We start from the raw sequence: 11,960 nt of genomic DNA, 5'->3' as shown, positions 1-11,960 counted from the left end.
TTCTGTATATTACCTCATATTGTCAAAGATGACATATCAGTGTTTTTGTGTGCAGGAAATCTTAATGAGCAAACTTTAAGTGTGTGATAGGTTTTTAATGTCAATTATAGGTGTGTGATAGATTTTTTAAGCCAACTATAAGTGTGTGATAGGTTATTTAAAAAGTTCAGGGTGCCAATAGACAAAACTTGCAAAGTTTAAGGATATAAATATACATTAAGCTTATAAGAAAATGGTTAATTTCAAATAAATGCCTTTTGGTTTTACATTTTTGCACATCGGTATTTGTAGTTTTTTTTGTTACAAACTGAACACTATGATTTGCAAAAAATTTGTTTTTTTGTTGACTTTGCCAAATTTGCCTCAAAATGAAAATTTTCAAAATAACTTTTTAGATTTGAAGTCATTTAGGTGTTTTTTTTTATTAGAGAGAAAGTTAATATTTAGATAGAGAAAACTCAAAAATGATAGTTTTTAAAAATAAAAAATGTGGTTCCATAGTGAATATGATACTAAATATGATATTTTGCTTACCATCATAAAAAGATATCTAATAGTGTAGAATGGATAGAACAATTGAAACGTTGGTAAAAAAACTGTCATGAGAAAATTAAAATTTATAACGAAAGATAAAATTTGTCATATTTAAATGATTATTAGTGATGAAATTATACTTATAGAATTTTTTTTATCATAAAATGTCATATTTCTTGTAGTAAGTTTTATTTCTTACAATGAGAACCATTGAAGTTGTTCTTATATATTATTGATGTTGGAAAGTTGTTTGCTAAAATGAACAATATTTATTGTTTTTGATTTTCTCATAATGTTAATGATTGAGATTAACATTTTGAATGCAATTAATATACATTGTTTGATGATGCTAGAATTTTTTTTTACTTGTGATATTATTTAATGAAACATTAACATTATTTCACAGTGTGAAGTAAGAATAATTTAAAGGATACAATGATTTAAAAAAAATGATAGTGTAATTGATTTCAAACAAGAATAAAAAAATGAAAAATGAAAAAGATAGTCCCAAACATGAGAATCCATATATTAATAATTTAATTTTGGCAAAGATTTTTTCGTATCAAACATGAGAACCTATCAGATCGAATATTAAATCCAATTTATAATTAGATCACGGATCACTCGATCGGACCAGATAAGTAAATCCAATTTATAATTAGATCACGGATCACTTGGTCGGACCAGATAAGTAATTTGGGGTGATAAGTAATTTGGTGGACGGTGAATAGCAAAAACCTTTTTTTTTTAACTCTGATTCACCAGTGAAGATAACATCGTTTACATTCTCATTGATATAAATTAAAACACTCATGAGCTTAAGCTTCCACTCCAAACTTAGATAAGGATCAAGGATATGTCAGTTTCAATTCCCACAGTAATCAAGATAAGGATCAACATTACATCATTTATTGATAGCTCCCAGTAATATTATTACAAACCTACATTCTTATATGCTAGTTGAATACAATTGGCTGGAAGTAGGAGCAGTGGCTCAATTATTGGAGATTTTATTATTTTATAGGAGCCACCTAGTTCTCCAACTCATGTTTGATGATTTTCAACACAAAAATTGACATTTATTTGCTATACATGTCAATTTTTATGTTGAAGGTTCTCAAAATGAGTTTGGAGAACCGGGTGCCTCCTATAAAATCCCCAATTATTGAAGGAAATGTTCGTGAATTGCAGGATACTTAATTCTGAAGCTTAGAGCTTAGCAGCAAGCAGAGCATTCTGTATAGGTTTTGTTGTGATCACATTGTCCTTGAGTTCCATATCACTTGCACTTGCACTTGGAGGAACATCCACTGCTGGGGAGCAGTTAAAGAATCCATGCGGCTACATCACAATCACAATCACAAACCATAAATTAAAGATCACACACTTCAACTATCCTATCAGATTTTCGCCTATCACCCAGATTAAATGCAACTACGATCACTCGACACATTGTTTTACTATGATTACTAAATATAGATTTTCACCTAGCAGTTAAAGAATATTGTTTTTTTTTTTGTCTCACTAAACTCATTGTCATAAATTTCGAGCAAAGAGATAATGTGGTGTTATTTTGACTATAGACTCAAGCCATGTCAAACCTGAACCACGCCATATCAGCAACAAATCCCCCTATAGTTGTCTATAAAAAACAACAAAACTGAAGTTTTCGGGTGTTTTTGTTGCTGAAGTGTTACCAGTGGAGTTGAGATATCTCTTAGACTTTGACAGGGCTTGAGTCCATGGTCAAATCATACCATGTTAATTTTCAGGCACAAACTTGATTGAAAATTCAGAGTGATTATTGGCTTGAAGAGTAACATACCATTAGCATAAATCCAATGCGTTCTACTGGCATCACAGGCCAGTCTTCCAGGCGGGGAATGTGCGTCACTCCAAATACATACCTGTAATAATTTGACACCATTATCATTTTTGTTGCATTTCTATCATATATAATCATGTTGAATATATATATCACATAACACGATTCCGACATGACAACCCATTTTGACACCCGGATTAATATTCTATTAAAAGAAGAAATATGGAGGAAGAAGGAAACAAATGGGGATGAACTTGCCATAGAACAACATTTGCTTCTTCAATTGGTCGATTTTGCTTAACCCAAGTAGCCAGTCCCTCTCCATTACGAGGATTTTGATTGGGAAATTCTCCACCAGGATACATTTCATCACGTGCATAAGGTGTTACCCAAAGATTATGTTTCAAGAAAGCAGCTCTCCTCAGGAATTTTGCCTCTGAACCAGCCAATGGTAAGCAATTTGAACCAGGTACTAACTTGAACCCAGTGAGCTGTCCAGTCCGGTTCACGGTTCTCGTGTTTCTGATCTGAATAGTGAAATTGGAAAAAAAAAATTGAGAAAAAAAAAATGATATTTTTTTACTCACAGAAACAGATTCAGAAAGGTAATAACACCATAAAACAAGCTAGTAAGGCAACCTGACACAACATCAACAAGAACACATCAACTAGATATAAAAACAAGGGATAAGGTACAAATTTGTCGATATCGTTTTTTGGGGAAAATACAAATTTACCCCAATGTTTCCATCCAGCATCGATCTTTTACCCCTATACAACAACAACAACAACAAAGCCTTAGTCCCGAAATGATTCGGGGTCGGCTAACATGAACCATCGATCTTTTACCCCTATGTAATGGAAAAATTGAACAGGCTGGTTTGACTGTTATTTGACTGACCTTACAAACATCAATTATGTCTAAAGAGTTGTATCAGTCCATTCCCAGCAAAACATCAAAATCATAGCTCATTGCCACAACCTAAATTACGCATAAAAATCTTGCAGAATAGGCAAACAACAATAATAAGTTGTGAACAATGGTAAAAGTAACATACAATCCAATGGCGAGCACTTAATGGATTACAATCGCGCATTGCCTGCAATTCTGATTTCAACAGTTCCTCTTCGGCATAGAATGCATTATTATGGACATTATCCTTTCCAGGTTCATCAACTTTAACATTCACTTCAACAACCTATAAGAAAGGAAAGTATGTTTCTTACAAAAGAAGAATAGTTTAAAACTCATAGAGATATGAAAGGATAAGTTTCCGGGAAACTAACCTGATTGAACGTTTCGCCAGGTTTACAGTCGACTGCCATGTCCATACGTGCTACAAAAAAATGTTGATGAACAGGTGCATACAATCCAGGAGCAATTGTTGTACCATATTTTCTTACTTCTCCAGGTTGCAATGCTCCTAAGCTTAGAATTCCAGTCAGTTTAATCTCTGCTTCAATTTTTCCGTCCTAATACATTAAAAAAAAAAACATTATTCTATCTATTTAGAAAGCAATGTCCTTATCAACTTTGCTTCAAATGCTGAAGATGAAAGCACACCCTCACAAGGAGCGATGAAAACCGTAGAAAGATTCCTGATAGAGAGCCAAATAATGGGAATAAAAAGATAAAACGGGTATTGAGGGACACGTGGTTTGGGGCCTAGTAATAGGTCATCACTAGAGAGTAAGGTTATTAAATAATTTCTAACATGACAACACAAGCTACAGAGACTACCTGTTTGACACGGTTATCATATTTGTGTCATTTATACCATATATAATCATATGGAATATACAGATCACGTAACGCAATTATGACACAATAACCCGTTCTGACATCCCCTAGAGCTTTACTTGGTATATATATAGCTGTAGGAAAAGAAGGAAAGGGATGAGAAATTATGTTTGTTTGGCTCATTTTTCAGTTAGGCTATGCCCATTGAGTAGAGAGGGAATAGATTTTCCTGTTGGGGTTGAGTTGACCCTCAGTCCATTTTATCATTGATCCTTGTAGTTGAGAAATCCATCAATAAACTTTAGTATTTCTTCCATTTCTTGTGCATGTTTCTATTTTTCTGTTTCTATCAAAATCTTGCTGCCAGATTCAAAAGGCTAAGCATAAATTTAAGAGATATTACTTAGCCAAGAAATAATGATAATTATGCCAATTTCATAATCCCAACCAGAAAATTTAAAGGAACTGAACTCCAATGAAGACTTGCCTGATAAAAATGCCAGAAAAATCCGTACTCATAATTAGCCACAGTGCATATAGAAGATACTGATAGCCTTCTAGAACGTCGGACTTCTGCTAATCCAGTTCTCCAATCCTGATGCTTCCATAACATTCCATGATCCTCTTCATGTAAACAAACACAATTCTCAATTGTTTCAACTCCTCCAGAGAAATTTGTAAAGTGTGCATCAAAGTACTTGATGAATCCCAAACAATCACAATTCTGTAGCACAACGGTTATGTCAATGCTTAGTTTTTTTAAGCAAATTAGACAAGAAGCTAGAACTGGTACTATATGAAAGAGATGGAAGAAAAATAACATCATTAATAAAGAAAAAAGATAAAGGCTCCTACCTTCTTCAGAGAGTGTGCATTTTTCCCCAATCCATCTTCCCCTGCATCAAATGCATTTTTCCTATAATGTGGGTCATTTGGATCCCCATATGGTACCACCATCTCAACAAAACTTAACCTGTGCGCCACAGGTCTCCGACCTCGATTACCATCAACATATGCAACAGAATAGATAACTAAACCCTCCCTGGGGGTGAAACCGATACGAAAATTCCACTGTCAAACAAATCAAATCAACAATTAATACGACGTAAGCAAAGACACTAGCTAGCATGCAGTTCCACAAATAAGCAAAAACCTTTTGCCACTGAATAAAGTGTCCATTAACACGAAAGCTTGGACCTTCAGGTTGAATGATTTGGAGAGGCTTCACATCACTTCTATCAACACCTCCTCGAGTTTCACCAGCAGTATAATTTCTCAAGGGGTCAGCTGGCGGTAGAGGAACAAGTTTACGATCTTCAAATTCAATCACAACCATATTTTGCATATCAACAAGTACATGTATGCCTTCAACTGGACGTGCATATCCATTTTCAATAGGACAGTCACTCTCAGTTCTGCAGAAGATTAGTGGTTTAGCAAGCCTGTGGCTAGGAGCATCAGCTTCACTGTGATATCCTACACACCTAGCAAATAATGAAAATGTTATAAAGAGTGTGAATGAATACATCAGGAACACATTTTTTCCACAAGCAATCTGAGTAAACCAACCAGGGGTCAACCATCACAAGATCCATATCCTCGATACCCCTCTTTTTCATTGCCTCAACAAACGGAGGGAATTCTTTCACTACAGCTTCACATTCAGCATATTCCACAGCATCCTGCAATTTCCAAGCCAAATAAGAAGATTTATTGGTATTTTTTCTTTATATTTATTATCATCTAGCAGTAAAATTGACCAATACATAACTTAATGAGGTTTCTAGCAGAGTCTGGGCCAAGAGTTTGTAGCGTACCATGGGCGGTTGAACATTCGGAACAACATTAGATGAAATGACTTTGCCCCGGTGGTGACCACCTCGCGTTGCAGCGTGAACTTCTGATAGTTCAACAATCCATATGCTAGTCTCATTTGACTTTTTGTTATAAACAACAAGCCTTGCTTTCCTTGGAGGAAGTTTCATGGGAATTACAGGTCCACCTTTACTTCTGGGAAGTAATGAAGGCTGAAAGGGAGGGAAGAAATATGCATCTGCCAAGGCAACCACATGCTTCTCTGGCTCCAGTAAAACCACTTCAACGAATCGCATGCTATCTCTAACCTGAAAATAGGGTACCCATTTTGTTTCGTCCTTCCACAAATGTCTTAAGAATTGAACACTATAAGGTATCCTTAAACTACAATACAACCCATCCTATCCTCGTAATCAAATAATTTCTGGTACATTGGGAAATCGAAAAAAAATGGGCTACCAAGAGTGAGACCATTAACTCGTGCACTATGAAGCAACTATTAATATGTAACCAAGCCAAACAGCTTGCAAGTTGCTTGAACTTGACTTACAAAATATTCAATTTGACTCTATTTTTAATTAAAACAAGCTTGAGCTTAAATAACAATTCAAGTTCAGTTCAAGTATGATAATTTGCAATTCAAATGGCTTACTAAGCTAGTCAATTTTCTTTTCTTTTATGCAAATATTAAACGTTTTAAATAATATACAGTATTTGAATTTTTTATGAATTTGAGCTCACTTGAACTTTGAGTTTATTCAAGCTTTTTTCAAGATTTACCTACTATTTTTTTTTTGGTTAAGGAACCAATTGAGCTGAAAGCTTAAGCTCATAGTTAAGGTCCAAAGAATACCTTTTATTATTATCTCTGACACACCCCCTCATGAATGGCCCTAGGCTTGAAGTGTGTACAACACATGCCCATCTTACCATGTGTTGAAATATAATCAACAAATAGGATTGTCAGGATTCGAACCCTCGACCACTTGGTCTAAAAGGTGCTGATATCATGTCAATGAACCAATTGAATTAAAAGCTTAAGTTGGTAGTTAAGGTTCAAGAATAGCTTTTATTATTATTATCTCTAGCATTTTTTTATTGGTAATCAAGCCAAATTAAAATATTCCATTATATACTGAAATTTGAGCAGACAGAGTAAAACTCAATTAAGCTCTCCAATTCATTTTCCAACCTCAAGCTTTCTAATCGATTCGAATTTGAGAAATAGACTATGGTTGATACAATCCTACTCTCAACAAGTTATTGCCCTGATAAGGCTTGAAAGCTACTATTGCCACAAAAACTGCCTATAAAACAAAAACACAGGTGGTGATAGCTCTTTCTTTTCAGTTGATCTAGAAAAATACTAAACAACCTCAAGATTCTTATAAGGTTTTTGTTTTGTGTGTGTGTGTGTGTTTTTTTCTGTGCATGTGTGTGTAGGAGCCTTCGGGTGGAGAGTGCAAGTTACCAAATTATAATCTAAATAAACAATTCAAATTAAACAGTTAACCTCAGGAGTTGCTCCAGCTGCTCTAACTGTTGCCACTGCCACAGAAATCTCAGCAGCAGCTAAAGGTTCCAGAGGGTGGCTGGTTTGTGCCCTTGACATCATTGGGATTCCTAACCAAGAAAATAAACAAACTCAATCAATAATTTCAAATCTGACTAATGTTATAGTTAATCAAAAATAATAAATTGAATAATCCAGAAAGGAAGTTCAAAGCTTGCTATTTTCGAAGTTTTGGACACCTGTCCCAAGAGTGAATTCTAACAACTCGGTCCTGAAGGAGTGGCATCGGATGGAAGACCTGAGCAAGGAGCTTCCCCGAAGGATGGTGATGGGCATAGTTGTTGAAGGCGCGCCTCAGACGCGCCTGAGGCAAGGCTCAAGGGTTAGCGCCTCTTTGTATGTGAGGCGAGCGATGTCAGCCAGACACGCGCTGTTGTGTGCCTTGAATGGGGCACGCTTAGGCGCAATTGTAGGGTTTTTTAGAATTTATCATCTTCTAATCACAGCCATAGGAACTCTTTACAAGATGTAGACGATGCCAATGAATGGTTGATGGGTAGATTGGATGGAGAAGGGTCTGATGAAGCTAGTGTTCCCAAATAAAAATTTAACATGGGCTGATGTTAGTAGGCTGTTGGAGCTGAAGAAAGCGCTTATCATACTAGAGTAGTAGGAAAATTTGTTATGAATACCTCTAGTTCAAGTGCTAGGCCAAAGGATAAGGGTAAAGCACCATTAGTTTTTAGAGATGAAGAGGAAACTGACTTTGTTGATGATGATGATGATGAGAATGAGAACCTTGAAGAAGAATATGATGATGGTGATGGTGACTTTGATGATCAATAGGGACTATAAAGACTAAAGAGTTTAGTCTTGCTTGAGGGAAAATAGTTATTATTAGACTATCAGTTATTAACTTAGTGTTTAGTTGAAGTTGAACTTTGGTCTTTAATTTAAATTTTATTATGAATTATAATTATGTCTTAGTAGTTAATTAGAATTTATCTCGTGCATTTTATGATTAAGATTGTTGTTATTTGACTATTTGTGTCCTTCTATAAATGTTAAGTTGTCATTTATAATTTTATATGTTATTTTGTTTTGGTGTGCACGCCTTGTGTCGCTCAGGCGCACGCCTAGGCTCCAGGACCCCCTTAAGCCTTAGTGCGCCTTGCACTTTCACAACTATGGTGATGGGGCAAGAATGAACTGAAACACACATCATAAATGGAAAGGAAGTGATTGTGCTATATTAGTATGGTATCTTTCTAATACATATAAACGTGCTTTAAAGCTGTGAAATCCAAGGAATCGGACTCATGTCAAGAAGATAATATCTACATGGCCAGTGGATTAGGCCGAGCTGACTCTCCACTTACAATGTGTTGGTTCAGGAATAAATCTGGCGGAAATGGGTGGACACCTAAAATCTGATCCTCTGGTGGTGTCGGGATGGAAGACCTAAGCAATGACGGACCCTGGAAGATGACGATGGATAGGAATGAACTAAATTCACATAAAAATGAAGAGATAGTGATCCGGCTATATCACTAACATGTGTTCAGAATACGTGTTTTCGAATACATGTAGATGCAAAGCCATGAGGCCAAAGGAATGCGAGTTGAGCCAAAACGAACAATATACCAACCAGGAGTTCAGGCTCACTGGTGCCCAAAGAAAGTAAGCAGGTCAATGATCAATGGCATGAAAATGAATTTCTAATGGCTCCAATATCTAGCATATAAAGAAATTGACAACCCAAACTATCAAAACATAAAATAAATACATAACACAAATAATCCCAGCTCAACCAGCTACTCAAACCCTAATGTTAAAGAAAATCAAGAAACCATACTGTTCAAATGAATTATCTTCAGCAATGGAAAATTAATTCGGTTACCTTTAGAAGAAGAGGGGTTTCCTGGAGGAGGAGGAGGATCGGTGAGTGACTCAACAGGGCGAATCAAGGACGCCATAGCAGCTCTCTCGCGGACCGGAACCTCTGCTTCGGCAGCACCAGCGCTCCAATCCTGCAAAACCTCAGTTGCAGCGGCGGCCTCTCTAGCATTAGCAGAGGCAGAGGTGGAACAAGAAGGCGTCGCTTTTTCCTGAGCTGTGGCCATTGTAAAGGGTTAGCAACTTCACCGTATCCACCGTAGTAATTGTCACTGTAATACTTCACTGACATACAGCAAAATTCTATTTCTAATTGAACTGATCTTTTCAACTTTTTTTTCTCTTGAATCACCTAACCTTTCCTTTCTTTTCTTGCACTTTCTAATCTCCACTCGAAGTGTTGAAGTTAATCTTGTGAGGATGTTAAGATCGCTTTTCGCCGTGTGATTATATAGAATAGAGAGGATGAAACTGTAGAATGCAGAGTGGAGGACAGATATTGGGGGTTGCTAAAAATTGCAAAGATAATGTCAAAAATAAGAGAGGGTTTGGCAGGTAGAGAAAAGAAAACTAAAAAAGTTCCTTTCTTTTGTCAAAGGGCAATCAAGATAAAGTTGAGAAAAGAGAAGACGACAATCTTAGGAATGGTCATAGCCTGGCATCACTCCAACTGATAATGACGTTTCTTATGGTTATGTATTATAATTTCAAGACTATATTTTAATACAATCAAAGAGAAATTTACAAAACTGGTCCATTTTAAACCATTTGACTTCCGAAATACCCATAACGCTCCATTCTGTCCAAGCCCTTCTCATTCTCATTCTTATTTCACATCCTCGAAAGCGAAAACATAAAACGAACGACGAAGATGGTGAAATCTGAATAGAAGTAACACGTGGGTAAAACCAAATGAAAAGTAAGTTTCTTTCGTCTCTTTTTGTTTTTGCTTTGTTTATCTCAATCAACCAGTCTTTCAATTATAAAGGGAGTACTTTCATAAGGTTATCAGAGGTCTTGCATTCAGACTGGTGGTCAACTGGATACATAGACTCATCGTAAGCCAATTTCGTTGTTTTGATTTTGTAGTAACTATCTAACCACGGATATGAATTAGTTAACCGAAACTCAGAAGCAACTCTACATATGTGTCTACATGGAAATCCTGATAGTTGTCATTTTCTACACGTGTATGTTCTTGATTCTAAATCAATAATTTCCCCTTATTCTGATCGCGAATCTCTTTTAACCTCTCCAACTTGATTTTTTTTTTAATCCAGAGCAATTTCGGTTCACTACCCACATATGATATGGTATTTGCAACTTTTTTATTGGCGATTTCGTGAGAGCAAGCAAATAACAATCTCTGTGGACATACTTCTATTAAAATGAGCAAAATTCATTGTCAAATTTATAAGAATTGCATTGTATTAAACACAGACATAGAATAGGTAGTTCGAAATTGAGTGAAAATGATTGAAAAATCAGCTTCGCATTTAGTATGCCAGTTCGTATTGGAGGAAATGTGAATCACATTTTATATAAAATTTGAAATGAGCTTCAGATTTGAGAAGAATTAGTTCGCATTTTGTAGATTGTGAAGCACTGTACAGATAATTCCTTTGTAATTGGTTCGCATTCTATATTAAATGTGAATGATAAAAGATAGTTCACAATTTAGCAATTTGATTCGCATATGGTGATTTGTGAACACTCGAAACCTAGGTTAAGTGTATCCAACTACGTACACCACTTGCGTATAACTAACATAATATTGCAATTGATTATTATGTATTTCAAATTAATAAAAACTTGCATGATATTGGAAATCAACAAGAGCTTGAATTGATTTTTTAAAGTGATTTGGAGATTAAGCTTGAAAGTGATTTGTTTGGTGAAGATTGTATGTTGTGTTGTTTGTTATATATATACTAAGGGTATTTTTTGAAAATATGTAAATGAACAGTTTAGTTTTGTAACATATATCTAAATGGGTATACAAAATGTAAATGTATCTCTCATTGAGCTAGTTTTATAAATTTCCCTAAAAATAATTTAAAAATTAGCAAAATCTAACTCTATCCGAATATAATAATTTTTCATTAAAAATATTCTAATACTAAAAAAACTTCAAAAGCTACTACTATGATGCAACAAATCATTATTTTGTTGTTTAAAATTGTATTTTTTTTATTAACAAAAGAAGGCATGGAAAGAATGTCAAAAAGTGACGTTGTTGCCATAAAAAAACAAGCACCTCTTCGAGCATCTCTAATACATTACACTACTACAAACACCCTCTCACTCACCAAACACTCGTCTAATATGAAGATGCTTCTCTTTTTTTCACAAGAAAAATTAATAAAATAATTGATTTTAAACTATTAAAACAGTCATTCAACCTCTTATTCAATTTTTAAGTCACCAATCCAACCTTTTTTCAATACACCGTTAAATTCTCTTCTGTTTTAAGAGTTTGTGGGAGCCAAAAAAAATTAAAAACTGAATATTTGATTAAAAAGGAAGAGTAATTAGCTTTTGATATTCAATGATTTCTTCTTCATCCAAAAGTGAAACTGAATTTCCCGTTCCCAGAAAATGTGAAAAAGGTAGTAATGTTGTAAATATTGAAAATC

At 35.1% G+C, this 11,960-nt stretch overlaps 1 protein-coding gene across 2 annotated transcripts; it reads right to left on the bottom strand.

The window, feature by feature from the left end:
* Positions 1–1,263: 1,263 nt before the first annotated feature.
* On the bottom strand, positions 1,264–9,897 carry LOC136229227 (amine oxidase [copper-containing] zeta, peroxisomal-like). Of its 2 annotated transcripts, XM_066017868.1 has the most exons (13): positions 9,682–9,896; positions 9,329–9,541; positions 7,429–7,538; positions 5,918–6,223; positions 5,670–5,782; positions 5,254–5,584; positions 4,956–5,171; positions 4,588–4,824; positions 3,647–3,832; positions 3,418–3,558; positions 2,618–2,886; positions 2,360–2,441; positions 1,264–1,875 (listed from the first exon to the last, which is right to left on the bottom strand). In XM_066017868.1, the coding sequence occupies exons 2-13, from the start codon at positions 9,402–9,404 to the stop codon at positions 1,744–1,746; spliced, it is 2,199 nt and encodes a 732-aa protein (XP_065873940.1). In that variant the 5' UTR covers positions 9,405–9,541; positions 9,682–9,896; the 3' UTR covers positions 1,264–1,743. The 2 variants fall into 2 exon arrangements, with proteins under 2 accessions (XP_065873940.1, XP_065873939.1); XM_066017867.1 differs by having other exon boundaries at positions 9,329–9,897.
* Between the last annotated feature and the right edge of the window lie 2,063 nt (positions 9,898–11,960).

This window comes from Euphorbia lathyris, chromosome 5 (assembly GCF_963576675.1).
Source record: "Euphorbia lathyris chromosome 5, ddEupLath1.1, whole genome shotgun sequence".
Classification (NCBI taxonomy): domain Eukaryota; kingdom Viridiplantae; phylum Streptophyta; class Magnoliopsida; order Malpighiales; family Euphorbiaceae; genus Euphorbia; species Euphorbia lathyris.
Note: the sequence above shows the minus strand (reverse complement) of the source record. Positions and strands in the feature narration are given on the sequence as shown.